The sequence below is a fragment of the Phaenicophaeus curvirostris genome, chromosome 23 (assembly GCF_032191515.1).
Source record: "Phaenicophaeus curvirostris isolate KB17595 chromosome 23, BPBGC_Pcur_1.0, whole genome shotgun sequence".
Taxonomy (NCBI): Eukaryota; Metazoa; Chordata; class Aves; order Cuculiformes; family Cuculidae; genus Phaenicophaeus; species Phaenicophaeus curvirostris.
In genome coordinates, this window is record NC_091414.1 from 5,306,219 (window position 1) to 5,326,859 (window position 20,641).

General features: G+C 52.1%; 1 protein-coding gene across 4 annotated transcripts in view; it reads left to right on the forward strand.

Moving 5' to 3' along the window:
* The window catches only part of PTPRU (protein tyrosine phosphatase receptor type U), a 76,176-nt gene extending 56,259 nt beyond the window's left edge, over nt 1–19,917 (forward strand). For 2 of the 4 annotated variants that reach the window (XM_069875203.1, XM_069875204.1), the window contains 5 exons: nt 1,761–1,901; nt 9,292–9,417; nt 11,662–11,819; nt 13,486–13,621; nt 16,519–19,917. In XM_069875203.1, the coding sequence (XP_069731304.1) occupies nt 1,761–1,901; nt 9,292–9,417; nt 11,662–11,819; nt 13,486–13,621; nt 16,519–16,581 (624 nt within the window). In that variant the 3' untranslated portion in view covers nt 16,582–19,917. The remainder of the gene's footprint in view (nt 1–1,760; nt 1,902–9,291; nt 9,418–11,661; nt 11,820–13,485; nt 13,622–16,518) is intronic. The other 2 variants (XM_069875206.1, XM_069875207.1) reach the window with 1 other exon arrangement.
* The last annotated feature ends 724 nt before the right edge of the window (nt 19,918–20,641 follow it).

The window sequence follows — 20,641 nt, forward strand, 5'->3', positions numbered from 1 at the left end:
ACATGGAGCTGTTGGAGTGAGTCCAGAGGAGGCTATGGAGATGATCCGAGGGCTGGAGAATGTATGAGAACAGGCTGAGAGAGTTTGGGCTGTTCAGCCTGGAGAAGAGAAGGCTCTGAGGAGACCTTAGAGCAGGTTCCAGTGCTGAAAGGGGCTCCAGGGAAGCTGCTCTAAGGTCTCCTCCAAAGCAGAGTGGAGAGGATGCTGTGGGCTCCAAGCCTCCACTGAGCAACAGGTCTTTTATCACTGAAACCACTTTTGTTTCCTTGCTGTGAACTGAGGTGCTTTGCACGAGCAGCACTGAACCCTGCTGTGCCCTGAGCACCTTCCCCAGGGTCACAGCTGAGCCCCGACAGCAGGCTGAGCCCTGAACCTTTTACCCCGTGGTAAAAAGCCCATGGAGGGCTTTGTCTCGCTGTTACCTGCTCTCGCAGCAAAAAGCAATTTGTAAAGCAGAGGTGGCGGCTGGGGAGCAGCGCATGTTGGGCTGTAGGCTTTGACTGTGGTGGGATTGGAGCTTTGTTTTCAGCTTGCTTATTGTTTGCATATCCATTTTATTTTTATACCTCACTGAGCCTCCCTTAATCTCTGTTACAGGGTCAGAGAATAGAGAGAAAAAGCCCTTCGGATGAAATTCTTGCTGAAGGGATAAAACCCATTTCCCTCTTTGGGTGGAAAAAATAGTAGTCTAATTTTCTTTAAGTGCCAAAGTGATTTGCTCAGGGAGCCTGTCCATCTGTCGGGTCAGATCGGTCTGTGCTGCCTGTCAGCGATGCTGAGCACTGTGCAGGCTGGCAGAGCCATGCTCTGCTCTGTGCTGGCTGCCATCACCGATGCCAAAAGATTGGAGGTGCCAAGGGAAGCTTGGTCACCTCCTGATAAAATCCCCCTCCTCCTGCTGCTCTCATCACCCTCCTTGAAGGTGAAAAGCTCTCACCAAGAGCAGGGGCTCTCTCTGCTGCCCCATGGACAGGGCAGTGGGAAAGGTTCAATAAAGGCATTTCCAGGAGCTGAACATGGAGATTTTGCAGCAGCGAGAGGACTTCCTATTAGTGGACAGCTGTGCTAGTTCATGGGCATAGAACATTTTCTGTTCTATTCCTGTGTCTCAAGAAGCTTGAGCTAAAATGTGTGAAGTCTGATGCAGTGTGGAGCTCGGCTGGGGGCTCCTGGACCCTTGGCAAGCTGGTGGCAGGGTGGCCGAGGGGACAAATCTCATTCAAAGCACAAACGAGCACAGTGATTCCCCCCGCCCTGTTTCCTTCTTTTAGCCTGTAGGATTCTTTCGTTTAGGGGTTTCCTCTCCTTGCTCTAAATCCCACTGGGCCTGGGTCAGTGGCAGTCTCTTTGCTGCTCTCAGTGCTCGGTGGTGGGGCACTGTGGTGATGCTGTGGGTGATGCTTTCTTTTGAGGCCAGGGTGCAGAGCTGTGGGCTGGAACCATTTGGTAGCCGTGGCTTTTGCTTGTTCTCACCTCAAAGGGGACATCTCTTCCCTAGCTATTTGTCCAAAATCTCCTTTCCTGTGAGAGCAGAAAGCAGATGCTTTCGTCCTGACCAAGGGCAGGGATCACTTAGGCCTGTTTTTATAGCATTTCCCCAGCACCGAGGCGTGGCAGGACCAAGGCTGTGCCAGGGAAGCATGGAGAAAATGGCTTTGATGTCACTCATCTTGTGGTTGCGCTGGTTTTTTGGGGTGCAGCAGCAGTGACTTCAACGCCGCTGCCGTGTCCTTAACGGTGCTTGTGTTCCTTCTCTACAGAGCTACACCAAGAGCGCTGCCTTCATCGTCACCCTGCACCCGCTGCAGAACACCACCACGGACTTCTGGCGGTTGGTGTACGACTACGGCTGCACCTCCATCGTCATGCTCAACCAGCTCAACCAGTCCAACTCCGCCTGGGTGAGTCCTGCTGCCCTGGGGACCTTGCTGGCCCCACGGGTGGCTCTGTCCTTCTGTTCCATCCATCTTGGCAGCGTTGCAACCCCCTGTCATGCTCGCTTGGCTCCTTCTCCCACGCAGAGAGAGGTGGGACTGGCTGTGGCACTCGGGTTTTATCCTCCGTAAGCCCAGAGCTGCCCAGCTGGAGCCAAGGATGTCTTCAGCCTGGCTTCGTTGTATTTGTGTTGCCTTGGTGTTGCTTTAGTGTATCGTAATCTTTGAGGATGCCCCAGAGAGATACAAGGTTAGTGACAAGTTGTCATTATAAAGAAGGCATTTTTAGCGTACTTTTACAAAGGGGAAACTGAGGCACTGAAGATTTAGGAAGAAGGGTTTTCCTGCGAGGCTGGGGAGGCCCTGGACCAGGTTGCCCTATCCCTGGAGGTGTTTAAGGCCAGGTTGGATGGAGCTTTGAGCAACCCCATCTAGAGGGAGGTGTCCCTGCCCCTGGCAGGGGTGGAACTGGGTGGGCTTTGAAGTCCTTTCCAACCCAAACCATTTTGTGATTTGATGATATGGTAATTTTATGATGATTTCCCACTTTCATCTTCGAAGGGCACTGGTGGCTTGTGAGCGCTGCTTTGTAAATCAGCCAGCTGCAAAGCAGTTAGCTGGTGGGTTTTACGGTGTGATGGGATGAGCAGATCTGCTGAACCAGAGGGGAGGTGTCCCCTGTGATGTGGGGGAGAGAGGACAGAAGGCAGAGAGTGAAAGGCCACCTTGGCCTTGCCTTGCTTTTCTCTCCTCGTGCCCTGCTCCCCAGGGAAGTGCCTGGAGTGCTCCTGCCACCGCTGGAGTGGATTTAAGAATCTGCTACAAGTCTGTAATGTTAATTCAGTGAAGAAACTTATTGGATTTTTACATAAAATTAACGTTAGAGACTCTTAATGGATGTCTGGAGAAGACTTCATTAGCTGGCTTATTTTACAAGTTGAGAACAGATACTCAATGACAATGACCTGTAAAAGCAGTTTTATCATTTGTTGCAAGGATACAGCTGGATGCAGCACTGGTACTGACTGGTGTGTAAGTAATACTGGTTTTTCTATTTAAATATATAAATATACATGCAGAGCTGAGGAGCACAGCCATGCGTCCTTCCTTGCTGAGCTAATGCCACGTGCTCTGAGGAGCTTGTCATGGGGTAACATTAAGCAGACCCTGAGGACTGAAGGAATGTCCTGGAGAGTCTCTTGGCTTGCAGAGGTTTGCCAGGAGAGGAGGCAGAGCTGGCCTCAAGGAGCTTCCCAGCATGTGTGCTCACTCAGAGGAGTTGCTCTTAGATCAGGTGTGTGTTCAACGAAGCTATCTGCCCATGGGAATGCAGAAGCAAGCGTATTTATGTGACTGGGGTCATTGGAGAGGCTCCTTCCAGCAGCTGGGATGGTTTTGACTGTCTAGAGTTTGACAGTGGTAATGAAAGGGTCAAGCATTAATGGGTAAGAATCATAGCAAAGGCCAACAAGGTCTGTTGTGAACCAACCAACCAAGATGTAGAAAAATTCAATATTCTATAAGCAGTTGGGAGAATTCTTGCCATTGTTAGCCCTTGTTCTCATGGTGGGCTTCAACTTACCTCGTCTGCTGGAAATCCAGTACAGCAGAGTGGAAACAATCCAGGAGATACCTGGAGCATGTGGAAGAGACCTTCAAGAACCGAGTAAGGAAGGCACCCGTTGGACTTGTTGTTTGTGAACAGAGAAGGATTTGTGGTGGTGTGGTGGATGGAGGCTGTTTTCCGTACAGTGATTATGAAATTATAGAGAATTTGATTCTTTGAGGAGTAAGGAAGAGGGTCAGCAGAACTGCAGAACTGCTCCCTTGGGTTTCCAGAGGGCAGACTTCAGTCTGTTCAGGAGCGTGGTTGTCAGAGTCCCTCGGGAGGCAGCCCTGAAGGGCAAAGGGATCCAGGAAGGCTGGACTTACCCTGTAAGGCACACACAGGCAGTAGAAATTTAAAAAGTAGGTGATAAAAATGAACAATTATTGAAAACATTTTTTAAGTTTACTCTATTAATGGTACTCCCCTTTTTTGTCCTTGCTAAAAAAATAGTTATGTTGTTAATAACAATATTTTTTAGGGAGGGCTCTGCGATTCCCTACGCTTTATTAATTTGGAAAATATTGTGTTCAAAAACTGTAGCTGTGGCACTTGAGGACATGGTTTAGCAGGCACGGTGGGGTCGGGCTGATGGTTGGACCGGATGAGCTTAGAGGGCTTTTCCAACCTTAAGGATTTAATGATTTTCGTATAGCACTCCAAAGGGCCGGTTCCAAATCCAGTTTGTTTTGACACTTGGGTTTAATGACACCTCATGCAGGTGTATAGGTGCAAATGGAAGAAGTGCATCGTTGACTCTGCTCCCCAATAAGAGCTTCCACTGCTTAGGCAAAGACTTTTCTTTGCTGGTAGACATCCACCTTCCCTGCTGTCAGCCAGCTGTGCTTGCAAACTTTGTGCTTGCAAAAAGGTGTTGCATTTTGGGGTTTTTAGTGAACGATTTCTCTCTGGCATTAGTTCTTTTCAAAAAGCAGTTACTTTCTCTCTTGTTGTTTGAGAGGCACCTTCACCTTGAACAGGCACCTTAAGGTGTTTGGCTTTTGGACAGTATCTGCCAGGTAGCGTACTACTGACAGCTGCTGCTTGTCTATTTGTAAAATAGAACTGCTGTCGATGTGACAGCTCTTTTAAGCTCTCTGCCGCAAGAGAAGTAGCAAATCTCCATGTGCTACATGACATTTTCAAGGTTGCTCCCTGTCTCATTCCAACATGTTGTAAAGAAGTCATTTCTTGTTGATAATCTACCATCTTTGTATGAGAATATATAAATAACATAAAAATAAATCGAAGGTCAAACATTTTCTTCCTACGCTCTGGATTATCTTGCACACTGCGCTCTGGAGACCACTGGCTCAGAAAACCCAAATGAGGAATGGACTGAGTGTCCTCTGCTAGAGACCGTGATACAAGCCTGAAAGTTTTCAACGCCTAGTTTGGTAGGAGTGGCACGTTCTCTCAGAATCAGTGTTTCCAGCATCCATGACACCATCAGATACGTTTCAGTCTGTAACCCTTGCTCGCCGGGAGATCTGGCGCGCTGGTTTGGCTGGAGAGGCGCTGGGTGCTGGAGCAGCCCCAGGTTGGCTCTCGGCTGGGTTGTGCTCAAACCCTTCCCAGCCTGAAGGTATCGAGAGAGCGACTGTGAGAGTGCGGAGACAGGATAGGGGAACGTGAAAAGAGGTGTTTTGAACGACAGCAAACACTGTTTATTAATTATTACAAGACTAATGGGTTCCTACATGTACAACATGGCTGGCAGCCCAAGGTCGCTGCTGTTTCCCCCCGGCCCGTTTCAAAGCCCATCGCCGTGTCGGGCAGCCGGGTCGTGGGGTGGGCAGGAGCAGGTCCGGCAGTGTCGGAAGATGCGGCCTTGGCAGGGTGGTGGCCGTGGCGCGGGAGCGGCAGGAGGTGCTGGAGGGCGGAATGGAAGGCCGGCAGCCCCGGGGAGCTGCCCGGGATCCGGACCTGGCCACCAGTCTGGGCGTGGAGGGGGCCCAATGAACAGCGGGGCAGGAGGTGAGCGGCGCTGGGGTGAAGGCGGCTGGAGCCGGAGCCGCCTCTGGGACGTGCTCAGGGCTGTCTGTGCGGGCCGTCTGCCCGGGGCTGGCCCGGCACTGGTGCTCGGGGCGTCGGGGTCGGCCCACGGCTCGGTCGCTGTGGGGCTGGGGGCTGCGCGGCTCTGGGCGTCCTTCTCCTCCGTGGCTCCTGTCGCCGCCGGAGCATCCGCTCGTCTCTTCTTGGGCCGCTCGGCCTCCTGCCCGGGGCCGCGTGGGGCTGCAGCCGGGGCTCGCTCTCCTTCCCCAGGGCTGGGGTGTCCCCTCCGGAGGAGCTCGGGCTGAGCTCTCTGGAAGCAGGGGCTGTGGAAGAAGTGCAGCTGCGGATCGCAGAGGACAGGAGTCAGGGCCAGCAGTGCCACAAGGAGGAAGAGAGAGATTCTCTAGGCAAGCGTTTGGCTGGGACAAAGGGCTCTGGGTGGCCTGTGAACCCTCCAGCTTAGGCTGAATGAAATGTTGGGATGGAGCTTTTGTAAGTGGTGACCATGCTGGGGTTCTCAGTATTTGGGAGGAGAGAAGCATAGAGTTTTCCAAGCATGAATAATTATGGAGATCCCCAAATCACTCAGCATGGAATGGTCAGCGTTCAGTAGATGCCACAAGAAAATTGGAAGTTTTGGTTCACCAGGTAGCGAGGAAGCACAGAAAGAGCCCCAAGTGATGGGACTGTGCTTGCTTTTCACAGCTGTAACCAAGTCCCTTTGGTCAGCACTTCTGCTCCTCCAAAATCCTGCCCTTAGAATTCCTGACAACAGCCCCGAGACAAACTCAGGCCACGTGCTCCCACCCCCATCCTGGCTCCCTGCCTGGGAAAGGTTTCTTCTAGCTGAATGTGACCCTCTCCCCACCAAATGTCTGGAGGGTTCTCTCAAGGGGGAGGAACTCCCGTACCTTGCCCAGAGAAGGTCCTGCTGCTGCTAGTTCTTGCAGCTTCTCGATGGAGATAGAGATGCGAGAATCTCCTTCAACTGGCTGGAATCCATGGAGGCTCAGTTGGAGGATGAAGCTTCCCATGGACTTGGTGTCAAAGATCTTCCTCCCCAGGACTTCCTTGACGAAGAGATTTTCTGCGATGACTATGCAGTGTCCATCATCGGCCCACCAGATTGACTGGAAGCGACGGCTGCCGACGATCTTCCAGAGGTTCTTGAGGAACCTGCGGGCTGAAGAGGGGCTGGGTTTGGCACAGCTGTCCTCCCACCAATGATACCGAAGGCTGGGCACCCCGCACTCCTCAGGCTTACCTTGGAAGTTCTCTCCTGCGAGAGGTGCGCTGGCAGCATCCCTGGGTGCTGCCGTATCACCAACTGCGTGGTTGGGAGAAGATGGAGGCACCAAACCAGGCTCCTCCGTGTCGGAGGATGAGTCTTCGGAAGGTGACTCCATGTTGTGCCTCATGGCTGAGCTGGGTTGCAGCTTGGAGCCTCGTCCCTTTGGCTGAGCAGCGAGACGGAGTCCTGCCTGTCAGCGGCTGAAGGGCTGTGGCGTCTGATGCCTGGGCAGCAGCTCGACCAGTGCCCTGGGTCACTGGGATGCCTGTGTCCCATCACTGACCTCACCGTGTGGCACGCGTCTCCTGGCGACAGGAGCTGGGAGGCAGCGCAACTTCTAAAAAGTCCTGTTGTCTTCTGTAAATGCAGCTTGGGGCTGAAATAAACTGGGGCCCCAACTCAGAATATGGATTTTGAGTCTTGCATGTCCATGGAGGAACACCTGCCCATTCCTCAGGGAATCCTCGAATCGCAGAGTCATTTAAGTGTGAAAAGACCTTTCAGATCAAGTCCAGTTGCATCCCAAACACTGTCAAGCCAACCACTAAACCACGGAGCAAGCACGACATCCGCATGGCTTTTCAATCCCTCCCTTAGTAAATCCTCCACTCCCCTAGGCACCCACCTCCCCAGAACCTCCTTTAGGGGAGCTGCAGAGAGCGATGAGGTCTCCCCTCAGCCTCCTCTTCTCCAGGCTCTGGAGAAAAATGCTCTTTAGGGATGTGCAAGAGGGACCCTGTTAGTCATCAGTGGGAATGAGGAACGGTGGATGCATCCAGGGCTGGGGGCAGTCCCAAAGGACTGGGGGTGTCTCCAGGATGGGGCTGTCCCCGGGGAGGGGTGCCAAGGCTGCAGTGCTGGACATCAAAGAGCCCAGAGCTGCAGTTCTTCCCGTGGGCACCTTCCCCCCATGAGGAAACGCCCGTGCCCTCTGCTGTGGAACAACCCCCGCTCTGGGATCGCACCCATGACTGGCAGGAAAGGAAAGAGGAGCAAATGCTGGATTCTGCACCTGGGAGGGGTCGTGCCGGGACCAAGGATAAAGTGGGAGAGGAGTTGCTGGAGATGCCCTGTGTCCATAGGGAGGTGGTCTGGAGAGGCCTCCTTGAGTGCTGTGTGTTTTTTTCACCTTGCTTCACTTTTACCCTTACGTGTGCTGTGATACCGGCCAGTGACTGAGTCCTTCTTCAAAAACTGAGCCCTTCGGCAGTGCCCCCGTATTACTGTCCCTCTACCATGACGATCTAGCATCTCCCCTTTGCAGCACGAACACAGCTCTCAGCTCACCGCCGCTGCAGAGGACCACGGCAGGGAAGGAGGCTGTAAACCCCATTTTATTTCTCTCTCCACCTGTTCTTTCATTCCATGGTGCAGAAATGCCCTTCAGCCTCGCAGCAGTTGCGTGCTCCCATGCCGTTCTCACCCATGTCCCCATCCCTGGGCGCCATCCAACGCGATCTCTGCCATTTCTCTTCATTATTCACCCCTGCCACTCTCTCAGGACATCTATTCTTTAGGGATGTCTGTGTTACAATATTTAGCTGCATCTTAAATGTTTACCATTTTAGGACCAACAGGTAATAAATCAACCTTTACAGCAGGCAGCCCTGAAAGGTGACTTAGAGGGTAGATCCCTCACTTGAACTATGTCTTGCCAGAGGTAGTTTTAATATCCAAATTGTAGCTCTGAGTCTAGAAGGCGCAGAGATTGTGGAGATTTATAGCCCCTATTAATAACCAATTATTTCTCTCACACGTTTGCCATACAGTTTGGCCCAAGCCGTTAGATGGCCTGAAATGCTAAATGTCCTGTTAAAGTGCGGTGACAAACATCATATATTTTGTGTCGGTGCTGGTTTCCCAGCTGTCATGATGGGAAAACAATCTCATCCGTGACCCCTGGACCGAGCCATGCATCAGTGCCAGGCGGGACACGTGCAGGGGAGCAGGAGTTGCTCCCCAGCCCTTTCCTGGGATCACTTTGGCTTGGAGGGATGTCGTGGCCATGGGGAGAGAGGGACTGTTGTCCCATGTTTCTCTTCCTACTGATGGTAGAGCTGCTTCTGATGCTTCTGAGACTTGGAGCAGCCAAACCCTGCTCCATCACAGTACAGGATTGGCCTGTGCTTGTGAATGCAGGGACTATCCTGCATCCTGCTGGACCAGCCAAGATCATCACCAGGAGCATCAGTTGTTGTGTTTCTGCAGTTGGGAGGGGGCTGTATGGATGCTCTGGGGTGGACTTGACCTTTCAGTGTTGATCCCTCTGAGGGATCCTTCATCCAGCAATCTGCTGTGGGTCCTGTGTGAGTAACAGCGTCGTGGGTCCAGCATCCCATCTTGGGGTCACCCCTTGTGCCGGCAGCCCTTCTCGGTGTCCCACACCAACCACTCCATTCTACATGATGATATTTATCCCAGTGCATGTCCCCAGTTATGGTGAACTGTCCTCCTTCTCTCCACAGCCCTGTTTGCAGTACTGGCCCGAGCCGGGTCTCCAGCAGTACGGCCCCATGGAGGTGGAGTACATTTCCGGAGTGGCAGATGAGGACATCGTGTCTCGTCTCTTCCGAGTCCAGAACATCACACGGGTGAGGGTCTCTCCTCTGGCTGTGGGGACTTCACATGTGTCGGTGCCCAGGTGCCCCCCAGGCATCTTCCAGTACAGAGGTCCAGGTTGGCTGAGCTTGTGTGTAGGGGATGGATTGCTTTTGTTAGCCATTGCTGTGGGGAAGGGCTGGAGCATCACCAAGAGCTTCTTTATACGAGCAAAGACCTCCCCTGAAGAGCAGAAGGATGATGTGTCTAGTGAGGGCACATAGTCCTAGAGCTTGGGATTGCCCAGCCAAGTAATTTGCCATATAAACCTGCAGAACGATGCTGTAGATGCTGTGTTATCTTCAGCCTAATCAGTTCCTCCAAAAGATGCAGCCCCAGCTTTCCCCCTGGCAGAGAGAGATGCCTGTAAAATTGCTTTTGGCTCCATCCAACCTTTTTGGAGTTCATAGCTCCTTGCAAGATTTCCAATAACTCTCTAGGAAGACCTTTCTTATCCTGCCTGGAGGTTCATCTCTGCCCTGCCACACATATCACAGGATGGAGACTCCCCACATGGGGATGACAGCAACTCTGGGACCAGGAGAGTCCTTTTTGCCTGTAGGGTGAGAAAGTCCACACAGCTTTTTACCCATTAACCTTGTTGTGTTGGTGCTTGGCTAGTTCAGCTTGGGACATTGAGAAAGGACAGGGACTGAGATGAACAGCCCATGTGGGTTTGTGTCTGTATGTGGAAAAAAAGCTAATTTAACTACAAAATCCAGCCCTGAAGAGGTGGCGTGCCTGAGGTCTTTAAATCTTCTGAAGGGTTGCTAAGAGGCCGAGGGCAATGTCCCAGTGGAAGTCACTGGGCAGATGGGAATTAGGGAGCTTGGAAGGGAGCGTGCAGCTTGGCTGATGGCCTGGTTGGAAAGAGTGCTTCAGCGTGGAGCTGGGTTGGAGGAGATAAATCCTGATTATCTGGGCTCGTAACACAAAGCGGGTTTTGGTTCACACTTCCCGTGGGACCATCTGGCATTTTCTTCACTAGAAGTGCTTTGCTCTCAGGTGGTAGAACATACCGTGTGCTACATTAAACTGCAGCGTGATTGAAATCTCAGGATCTAAGAAGAGATTTCCCCAGGGAGCAGATCCCTGGGAGCGCTGGTAAATGCAAAGAGCTGCTTCTTGCCAAGCCTTCCTGGCTGGAGGGGAGCTGGGCCTTGGGGATGTCACAGTTCCTCCAGAGCCAGACGGAGCTTTCATGTGATCTTCCAAACAGATCCCAAAACTTTCCCTCCTGGGTTACCAGAGGAGTTTTCTCCTGTTTTAACTCCACTCTGCTTCTACCGGAAGCAAAAGCTCGAGCCCAGGGAGGTCAGCCTGTCCCAGTGGCATTGCTGATCCACACTGGAGCCACCCAGAAGGTTCAGAAAAGCCCCCGTGAGTTTGGGATCTGCTGGTTGGAGGGCATCAAATGCTCCCAGCACCCACTGCCCAGGCTGGGGCTCCCTGCAGAGCTGCAGGATTACCTGGTCCTGCTGTTTGGAGATGGTTTGATGCTTGGCCCTGCTCATCACATATCTGAAGTTGGGTGGATAGAGGCCTCCAGAGCTGAGGATCCTCCATCTGTGTCTGATTCTCCCTTTCTCCTGTGTGTGCTTCCAACATGAGCCACTGAGCCTCGAGATACATCTGGAGTGTGGGATGCATGGTTTGATCCCACCAGGTACTCTTGATTCCCAGGTACTTCTGAGCAAGAGCCCCACATCTGCCTGGCTAATGACTGGCCTCATTTAGCTTGGTGGATGTAATCTTCCTCCTGGAGCCTGCTAACCAGATTAGGTTATAACACTAACGAGATTACCAGGGGATTAAGGTGTGCTTCCACTGCTCCCCACCTCTGTAGGCAGCAGCTTCTCCTCAGCCTCCTGGCTTACTGCGACTACAACACAACACATTCCCTGGGATCTTCTGTGTGCAAGACAAGGAGGTGATGGAGAAGCCTTGAGGAGGCTCAGGGGTCTGGTAACAGGCTTTGGGAGATACACAGGCAGCCTGAGATACTGTGAGTGAGAACAAGCCATGTCAGTGGAGCAGGATAGGGTGGTGAAACCAGTGGGTCAGTGTGAACTAAGGAGGAGAGAGCCAAACCATCCATCTTAAAGCACCGGGAAAAGGTTTTCCTGTCTTCCTCTACTATTAATGCATGGCAAACCTCTCTTGTCCTCCATGAAACCTCCAGAGGAGGCAAATGAGGGCAGCCCATGGGTTCAAGCTGCTGATGTTTGCTTCTCTAGTTGCAGGAGGGGCACTTAATGGTCCGGCATTTCCAGTACCTGCGGTGGTCAGCATATCGAGACACTCCGGACTCCAAGAAATCCTTTCTGAACCTCCTGGCCCAAGTGGAGAGGTGGCAGAAGGAGAGCGGTGATGGCAGGACAGTGGTGCACTGCCTGTGAGTGGCAGCTGGAGAGAAGCAGGCTTTGGCATGGGGGGAGATGCTACCAGCTCGCATGTGCACAGTCCCACCTGGAAATCCTCTAGAAAGCCCTCACTGGGGTGACTTTGTTCTCAGATCATAGAATCACCGAGTTGGAAAAGACCCACCGGATCATCGAGTCCAACCATTCCCATCAATCACTAAACCATGTCCCTTAGCACCTCTTACACCTGTCCCTTAAACCTCTCCAGGGAGGTGACTCAACTGGGCAGCCTCTGACAGTGCCCAATGACCCTTTCCATGAAATATTTTTTCCTAATGTTCAGCCTGAACCTCCCCTGGTGGAGCTTGAGGCCATTCCCTCTCGTCCTGTCCCCTGTCCCTTGGGAGAAGAGCCCAGCTCCCTCCTCTCCACAACCTCCTTTCAGGGAGTTGGAGAGAGCAATGAGGTCTCCCCTCAGCCTCCTCTTCTCCAGGCTAAACACCCCCAGCTCTCTCAGCTGCTCCTCTTGTTCTCCAGCCCCTTCCCCAGCTTTGTTGCTCTTCTCTGGACTCACTCCAGAGCCTCAACATCCTTCTTGTGGTGAGGGGCCCAGAACTGAACTCAGGATTCGAGGAGCGGTCTCACCAGTGCTGAGTCCAGAGGGAGAATAATCTCCCTGGACATGCTGGCCACGCCGTTTCTGATACAAGCCAAGATGCCACTGGCATCTCTCCACTGGTGTTATCTCTCCAACAAAACGAGTTTTGGGTGAGGCACTTTGTGGTCACCATGTCAAGCCTCCTCTGTGAGGTGGATGCTCAAGGGGAGTGACACCTGCTGTCAGCATCCCCACTGCTTCTCCTGATGTCCTCCCTTAGAGCGGGGGTTGGCAGAGGTCCCAGCGCTGTCCCCACGTCCTGTGTGTGTAACTGTAGGGGGATTTGACGGGAGCTGTGCATCTCGCACTGCCTGCTTCTCATCAAGGTGGACGTGATCCATCCCCCTCCTCCCAGCTGGGTTTGACTCACACAAACACTCGTGTGCGCTCTCCTCGGATGGGACCTAGCACGTTTGCAGATTGGTAGAGACAGCAGACGAGCCTTTAATCAAAAATTAATTACAGCCTCGTCCGTCTTCATTAGCTGAAGGATAATTTGAGAACATGCTTTATAAAACACTGGCATCGTGGTCTGTCTTCCTCCCACCAGTCCCTTTCGCTGCCAGGGATCAGATGGGATGGTGTGGGATGATTTCAGTCCAGGATGAGGGGAGGTACGCAGTGAGCTTTGCACTGGATGAAATGTGGGATGGTTCCTCCAGCCAGTGCTACCCAACTGGTCATTAGTCCAGGGTCACCCTGCAGATGGGAAGAGAGGGACACAGTGGCTTCCCCAAGGTCACACGAGGTATCAGTCCTTGGTAGGGCTGGAAACTGAGCCCAGATGTCCAAGATCCAGCCCTGGTGATCCAAAAAAGGTGTTGTGGTTCTCATGAGAACTGGGGGGCAGGATCAAAGCTCCTGCCACAATATGGGTCTGTTTGAGATCCCCCAGTGTGGGAGGACTCCGGGGTATGAGCCCCCACTCTGGGATGTCTCCTGGGGTGCAGGGATGGACAGAGAAAGGAAGGAATTAAAGGATGGAGGAAGGTGCCCTAATGCTGTCTTCTCACCACTGACACGTGTGTTTCTCCCACTAGGAATGGAGGTGGCCGGAGCGGTACCTTCTGTGCCTCCACCATGATTCTGGAGATGATCAATTGTCACAACATGGCAGATGTTTTCTATGCCGCAAAGACCCTTCGCAACTACAAGCCAAATATGGTAGAGACCTTGGTAAGCACCGGCCACAGCCGGCGTCCGCCGCGGCTGCTGGTCCCCATGCAGCCCTCCAGCGGGGATGAGAGATGATGCTCCCCTCCCTTTCCCATCCCAAATCCTGATGAGCATCCCCATGCAGGGCATGTCTCGGTGGATGCGCCAGCGCTGGGCTGTGGGCTGGGGCGGCCGGGGAGGCGAGGCAGCTCTTGAAAGGAGCCTCGGGCTTGCCTTCATCTCACTGTGCTGACACGTCCTTGGCGTCGGCGTTGGGCTTGTCGGAAATTCTTCCCAGGAGTAATAAGGCAGGTTCGCATTAATTCATGGGATGTGATTGCAGCTCTTCGGAGGGTTTGCAGTGCCGGGAGCAGCTCCGAGGTGGAGTCAGGGAAATTCCTGTTGGAAATATAAAAGGGAAACTGTGTTTTGAGTTAAATTAATTGGTGGACAAGCTGCTGCGGGCAGTGATGGAGCCGTGTTTCATGACTGGAGGTGACAGCAGGTCAGGGTGAAAGCCCGTGTCCTGTTTCAGGCCCTCAATAAGAGGACAGGAGATGGAGCAGGCGTGTGTCCGTCTCTGTGGGGGAGGAATCCAGGTGCCTGGTGATGTTTTAAAAGCAAGTCAGCCAGAATATTTACCCTGTTTAGATTATAAAATCCCTCAGTTGCAAAATGAAATGGTTTCGAGGAGAGGATGTGATTTGCATTAGGAATCCAAGTGGAGGAGAAGATGAGGGAGGGGACGGGGAGCAGAGGGAGGGATGCAGATAATGGAAAGATGATGTGACAAGCATGAAGCCACCAGACCCATTGGGCTAAATTGCAAAGGTATTAAAAAAGGCACCATTTCACATCAGGACACGAGCGTCCTCCTGCCTCAAATGAACCTGAACCGTCTATTCTAGGAATCCCAATCTACTGGAGTCACTGGGAGGCTGGATCCTCGCTTGGTGTAAAGAGCTGCAGCCCAGTAGAGAGCAGCTGGCACGTAGTGGTTTCCCGCTGCCCTTGCATCTCCCCTCTATTTGCCTCTGGGGGTTATTTTTATATGATGATAAATGGAAGCAATCACTTTTCTTAATCCAAAAAGCATGATGTGCTTTTAATCTAAGCTGTCACAGCCTCTTCGCTTTGAAACCTCCCCTACTGCCTGCTCTCACCTGGAGTCCCTGAGCAGTTGCCCACTCACCGCAGGGGTAACAGGATTTTCGTGCCAGTGCTCAGGCTGTAATCCCCATGCTGGGGATCTGGGGAGATAGTTCTCCCCTTTCCCTTCCTGCTGTCACACCTGGAACGCTCCCAGAATGTCTCAACACTTGCAGCAACATCAGAAACTTTATTTATTTGGATTTTTTTCCTCGCTCTGGCTGGTTTTGCTTGTTGGATGCTTGAAAGAACAAAACAAGGCCAAGTGCTGGGTTTTGTGCTTTGGTCGTAACAGCCCCGTGCAGCTCCAGGCTTGGGGAGGAGCGGCTGGAAAGCTGCCTGGAGGAGAAGGACCTGGGGGTGCTGGTTGGCAGCGACTGAACATGAGCCAGTAGTGGCCCAGGTGGCCAAGAAGGCCAAGAGCATCCTGGCTTGGATCAGCCCTGGGGTGGCCAATAGGAGCGGGGGAGGGATTGTCCCCCTGGACTTGATGCTGGTGAGGCTGCTCCTCAAATTCTGGGTTCAGTTTTGGCTCCTCACTACGAAAAAGACCTTGAGGGGCTAAGCTCCCTTAGCTTTCTGTGCTGTTGTTGTATGAGGACAAGAGAGCACAAGAACAGGACCAGGAAAGGAGAAGAGGGATGGACAAGACTGGCCTTCACAAGCCCAGTTTGAGCCATACTGGTCTTACCCTTTTGCATCTGGGGAGTTAGCTGTGGGGGGAGCAAACGGTGGAGGATGCTGGATGGGAGAGTGACCCTAGTCCCAATGTAGGCTTGAAGAAGACCTTTCTCACCTGCACCCCTTGGCACTAGCCTACCTGTCACAGGCTGGTTCAACTTTGACCTGAGCACCAAAATGTTCATTTTTGTGGTGTTTCCTGTAGAAAATCTGGATTTTTGGAAGTGAAAGCTTCTGGGACTTCCCTTCATGCCTCTACCCGATGCAAAACAAACATCTGGACCAAATCCCTGCCAAGGGTGGAAAATGACATTTTTTTTAATCTGCAACAGGAGAATTTGTGATGGGAAAGGTCCTGGCAGCCAGAGAAGGGCGTCTCCAGCAGCCCCGTGCCCAGTCCGTGGCTGCTCGCCTGGGCGTGCACCCTATTTGCTGCCTCTGCTGAACTCAGAAATGCAAACGCTCCTCCATTTCATGCCTGGGGTTTTATTTCAGATGCCTGTGACCCCAGATTCCATTATTCCCAGGGCTCTGCCACCATCTGATTGACACATTTCAGTCGCTGCGGTGGTGATGGGTGAGGCTGGGTGGTGGAGCCCCGCACTGATGCTGTCTGGTTTGTACCCTGGTGTAGAGAATAAAACATATTTTCACAGTAAGAGGACGTCACAGTCCTTGTCCTTCCTTTGGGGCAGGCAATGGGGACGTTGCAGTCCCTGTCCTTCCTTTGGAAGAGCAAAGGGGACATCACAATTGTTGTTCTTCCTTTGGAGGAGCTATAAAGGTGCCATGTGCTCCCAAAAAGCAGGACATTCTGTGCATGCAGCCCCTTTCGAGCTGGGGGATGGTTTGTTCCCCTTCCCCAGCAACAGGGTTTATTTGCCAAAAGCTGAGTTTCTCCCAGCTGTTGCTTCACCAGGGGACAGGAGAGGGACACAGCCCCCAGTGAGGGTTGGCACCTGTGTTCATCCCATAGAGACCCTACAGGCTTTTCCCGTAGCGCTATTAAATGTTTTGCATCGATAAGGGATCTCTTTGGGAAATTGTTTACTTGGGATCATCACGTCGTCTTTTCTCTCTCCAAACAGGAGCAGTATCATTTCTGCTATGACATAGCACTGGAATATCTGGAGTCTTTGGAGACCAGATAGCACCTCGCCAGGACAGCGGCAGCGAGGGCTTGTGCAGGGGCCGTGCCAGCCACGCGTTTCGCACTCGGACGTTGTGTTAGTGCTGAAGGGGAGGAGGGAAACAGCAAAGGACCCGATGAGAAAACCCATCAGAACAAGAAAAATGAATGGACATGGGGACGTCTTGGCCACTCCCCATCTTCATCCTCTACCTTCCATCTTTTCTTCCTGACCCAAGTGCATCCGAGTGGCCACAGGTTGGGTGCCACGACTCGTCCTGCGCGCGCATTGCTCTGAGTCACCATTGCGGGTTCAATGTGTGCAGGACATGGCCCTGCGGTGCTGTCTGGGCATCTCTAAAGTAGCTGGAGAGGAGGCCAGGGTGGGGAGGAGGACGACAGAAGGAGCTGAGGCCGTTTCCCAGCAGTGAAGGATGGATATTAGGAGAAGATACGTTGCTTTTTCGGTTGTATATGGAGTTGACGCCGCTCTTCTGAGGAGCCCAGATGGCTGCTGTCAGGTTTTGTCCTTGGCGCTGGCCGCATTCCAAGCCAGAGCAAAGACCCTGTGAGAAGGTCTTGAGCTTCTGCCTGTTTACACCATGAGTTTGATCTTCGTTTTTTGAGTTCTGTGAGTTGCAACCCTTAATGTATCCAGCCCTGAACAGAACGGAGATGAGGGACAGGAGGTGGAGGTCTTACGATGCGGTGCAGGGGACATGGGGCATGCAGTGCCCCTCTGCAGGGACCGACCAAACCCCTCTTGGCACCTTTGCAAAGCTTTTGAAGCGATGGTTCTCTGCACTGTCTTCTCCATTTGTAGCAATTAATTCAACCTGGGCTGACCCAAAGGCACCACCCATGGGTCCATTTTTAACCCTTCCCTTGTGAATCCCTACATGAGACATCTTTGGTGCCTGGGAATGAAATCCTCAAAGTTTGGGTCCATGCTGTATGCCTCCGGGATGCTGGTCCCAGCTTTCGCTGGGGTTGGTGAAGTGGGATGGTTGTTTTGGTGATGGCATTGACGTGGGGTGAGCTGTGCAGACGCCCTGAGCCGTGGCAGCTCTTTAGGGCTCGGCACAGGCAGTCCAGGCGTACCAAGGTGATGATTTGGAGGTACCTGAAAATGTTGTGGCTTCATCTTGCTCTGTTTGGGTGCAAGATGTCACTTTTTGTCTGGTGTAATAATAATTACAGGGAAGAGCCTGGTTGTAATCAGGCTGTGGTCAAAGCTTTCTCTCCGTGCAAATGGCCTCAAGAAGGTGCAACCGGAGGGATGCAGGTCTAGGATCTGCCTCGGAAACTTAAGGAACCCAGGGGAGATTGCTTCTGTCTTGAGGGCCAGGCAGAACCTATCACAGTTATTTTTGGGGGGATGGAACAGAACAGATGAGAAGTGGTCCTTCATGTGCTTGAAGTTGGATGTTGGCAACCCCATCCTTCCTCCGTCACATCCTTCCCCTCCCTGCCTGCCTGGAGGCTGGGGAGCACTCTCCCTGGGGAGCTGCATTCAGACCCAGACCACGACTCAAAGCTTTAGGAGATGCTGTTTGGCTGAACCAATCTTCAGCGCATAGACCCAGGAGAGATTTCCACCCACCTTCCGGGGGTGCAGGAGTGTCCTTTCCCCACCTCAGAGGATGTCCTACCCGCTGCCTTCTAGACACCTGGGGGTGGTGATGAGGATTTCAGCAGCATCTGAAGCTTTTGCCCAAACACTCGCTTTCCCATGTGCTCGTTGAATTATTCATGTGGCCTGACAATAACTTATTCCAAGGGCTATACAAGATTATTCCCCTTCATGTTCACCCCTGCTGCCTAACCCTGCTGTGCCCATGCTGTCTCGTGACCAAACAGTCTTTTTACCCCACCAGGATGGTCCAGTTACACCAGTACTGGGTCCCACCAGTACTCGCATCGCAAGCCTTGACTTGGAATAAATTAGTGTCCTTTTCCCAATCCCCATCTCTCTGTAGTCGTGCCTGCGCTGTCGTGGGATGCAGCAGGGAAGGTGCAGTGTGGTGGGTGCAGAGAGGTCCCATAGTGCAGAAATTGTTGGGTTTTGTATGAAAATGGCTGAGCTGAACCTCTGGGATTCCCGGGGATGGGATGTTGCACTGTGCCTGGGGGCTGGAGAGACGATGCTCCTTCATCCCAGAGCCTGGGCCACTTGCATCTTCCCTGTGGTCCATGGGGAAGAAGCATCCCCCAGTGCTTTGCAGGTAAAGTGTGGCCAGAAAGGCCAAAAAAAAAAATAAAATTCAAACCCCATTTACTCCTAATGTGACAACGGAGACGGGAGGAGTTGTATATATGTTTTAAAAGCCAGATTTTTTGGTTGGTTGGGTTTTTTTTGGTATCTCCTTGCTGGATGTCTCGGGGTTTTTAGGGCATCTCTTGCGAAGGGCAGACTTTGAAATCAAAGTGCTATGAAACCCAACCCTTCTCCAACTCCTACTGAGATGCTCGTGTGATATGAGGCAAGGACATCCTGTACATAGAAAGATATATATAGAAATATATATATAAAACTATAAATACTGTTCTTAAGATGGATAGTGTTTATTGGTATTACAGATTGGAGTGGTGGTTTGTTTTTTTTTTAATAAAAACAAAATGATAACAAAAAAAAAAAGGTAAAACCTGAGAAAAACACCAGATTGGAACGATTTTTGTCTATATGCAGGAAAAGTGCCCCTGAAAGCTGGCAGCTGCCAAAGGGATTGGTACCACGAGGGGGACGGTGCGTGGGGACAAAGGGAGGGACAGTGAAGGAGGGACACGTCCGCTGTGGGTTGGACCACGCACATCCAGCTGTTGTTACCTGGGTTTTTATTATTATTAATTATTATTCTTATTTTTGGCTTTCTTTCCTTTGAAGAAAATCAGTTGCATAAATAAATGTTCCAAATTTGTGATGGCCTCTGGATTTCTTTCACCGGCTCTGGGCCAGGAGCTGTGATGTAGGGAGCCCTGCTGCAGGTACCCACCAGGAATCAAGTAGAGAAGACCTCTGTATTGGCCATATTTTGCTTTTTGAGGGTATTTTAGGGCAGTGCATTTGCAGGGTCAACTTCCAGGTCTGCAGAAACTTCAGAGGAGCCACGTTTGGCCATCACTGCAAAGAGGAGGTGGGGTTGCCGTGTGCTTGCAGAGCTTTGCTGTGCGGTGAGATCTTGGACTGGGCAAGACCTACCAGCCACCCTGGTTGCCCACAACTTCAGGTGATGCTTCCGATGGGAGTTTTCCACTGCTGGAAAAGGTGTTACAAAGGAAGAAGAAACTCTTCCAGTGCATTACCCAGCTGGAAAATGAAATCCTAGCGTAAGGAAAGCCTTCAGGAGACGAAAGGTGCATTGTCTGCAGTGATTTATTTTTTACAAAGCAACCTTCAGTTAAATGTGTTGTGATATTAAACACTTCCAGTAACATTTGAGTCTTAATTTAATGGAGCCCAAGAAAAAAAAATATCTAATTGACTTGTCAGGGCTGTTTTTCATCTTTAATTAAGGTTTGTGAAGGATGCGGTAATTAGATTTTACCAATAAATAATAGAAAGGGGGGTAATGCAATTTAAATCAAGGGTCTCGGTGTGCATGTTTCCTTGGGGCTGCGGGGTCAGCCCTTGACAGGGGTGTTCCTGCAGGGGACCTTGTTGTTCTCAAGCCCTGGGGTGCTGTCTCGGAGGGCAGGGTGGCCTCAAGCTGTGGCAGTGCTGGGGGACACGAGCTGGAATGGCCCCTGCAGCCTCCAGCACCCCGATCCCTGGTTTGGGGCTGTTTGGGGACATTGGTTCCTGCTCGGGGAGGGGCTCCGCACCAGAGCTGCTTCCCAGCAAAGCTGTAGCCTCCAAGCCACCAGCAATGTCCCACTGCTGCCTTTTCCTTTCATAAAACCATAGAATCACCAGGTTGGAAAGGACTCACCGGATCATCGAGTCCAACCATTCCCATCAATCACTAACCCATGTCCCTCAGCACCTCGTCCACGCGTCCCTTAAACCCCTCCAGGGAAGGGGACTCAACCCCCTCCCTGGGCAGCCTCTGCCAGTGCCCAATGACCCTTTCTGTGAAAATTTT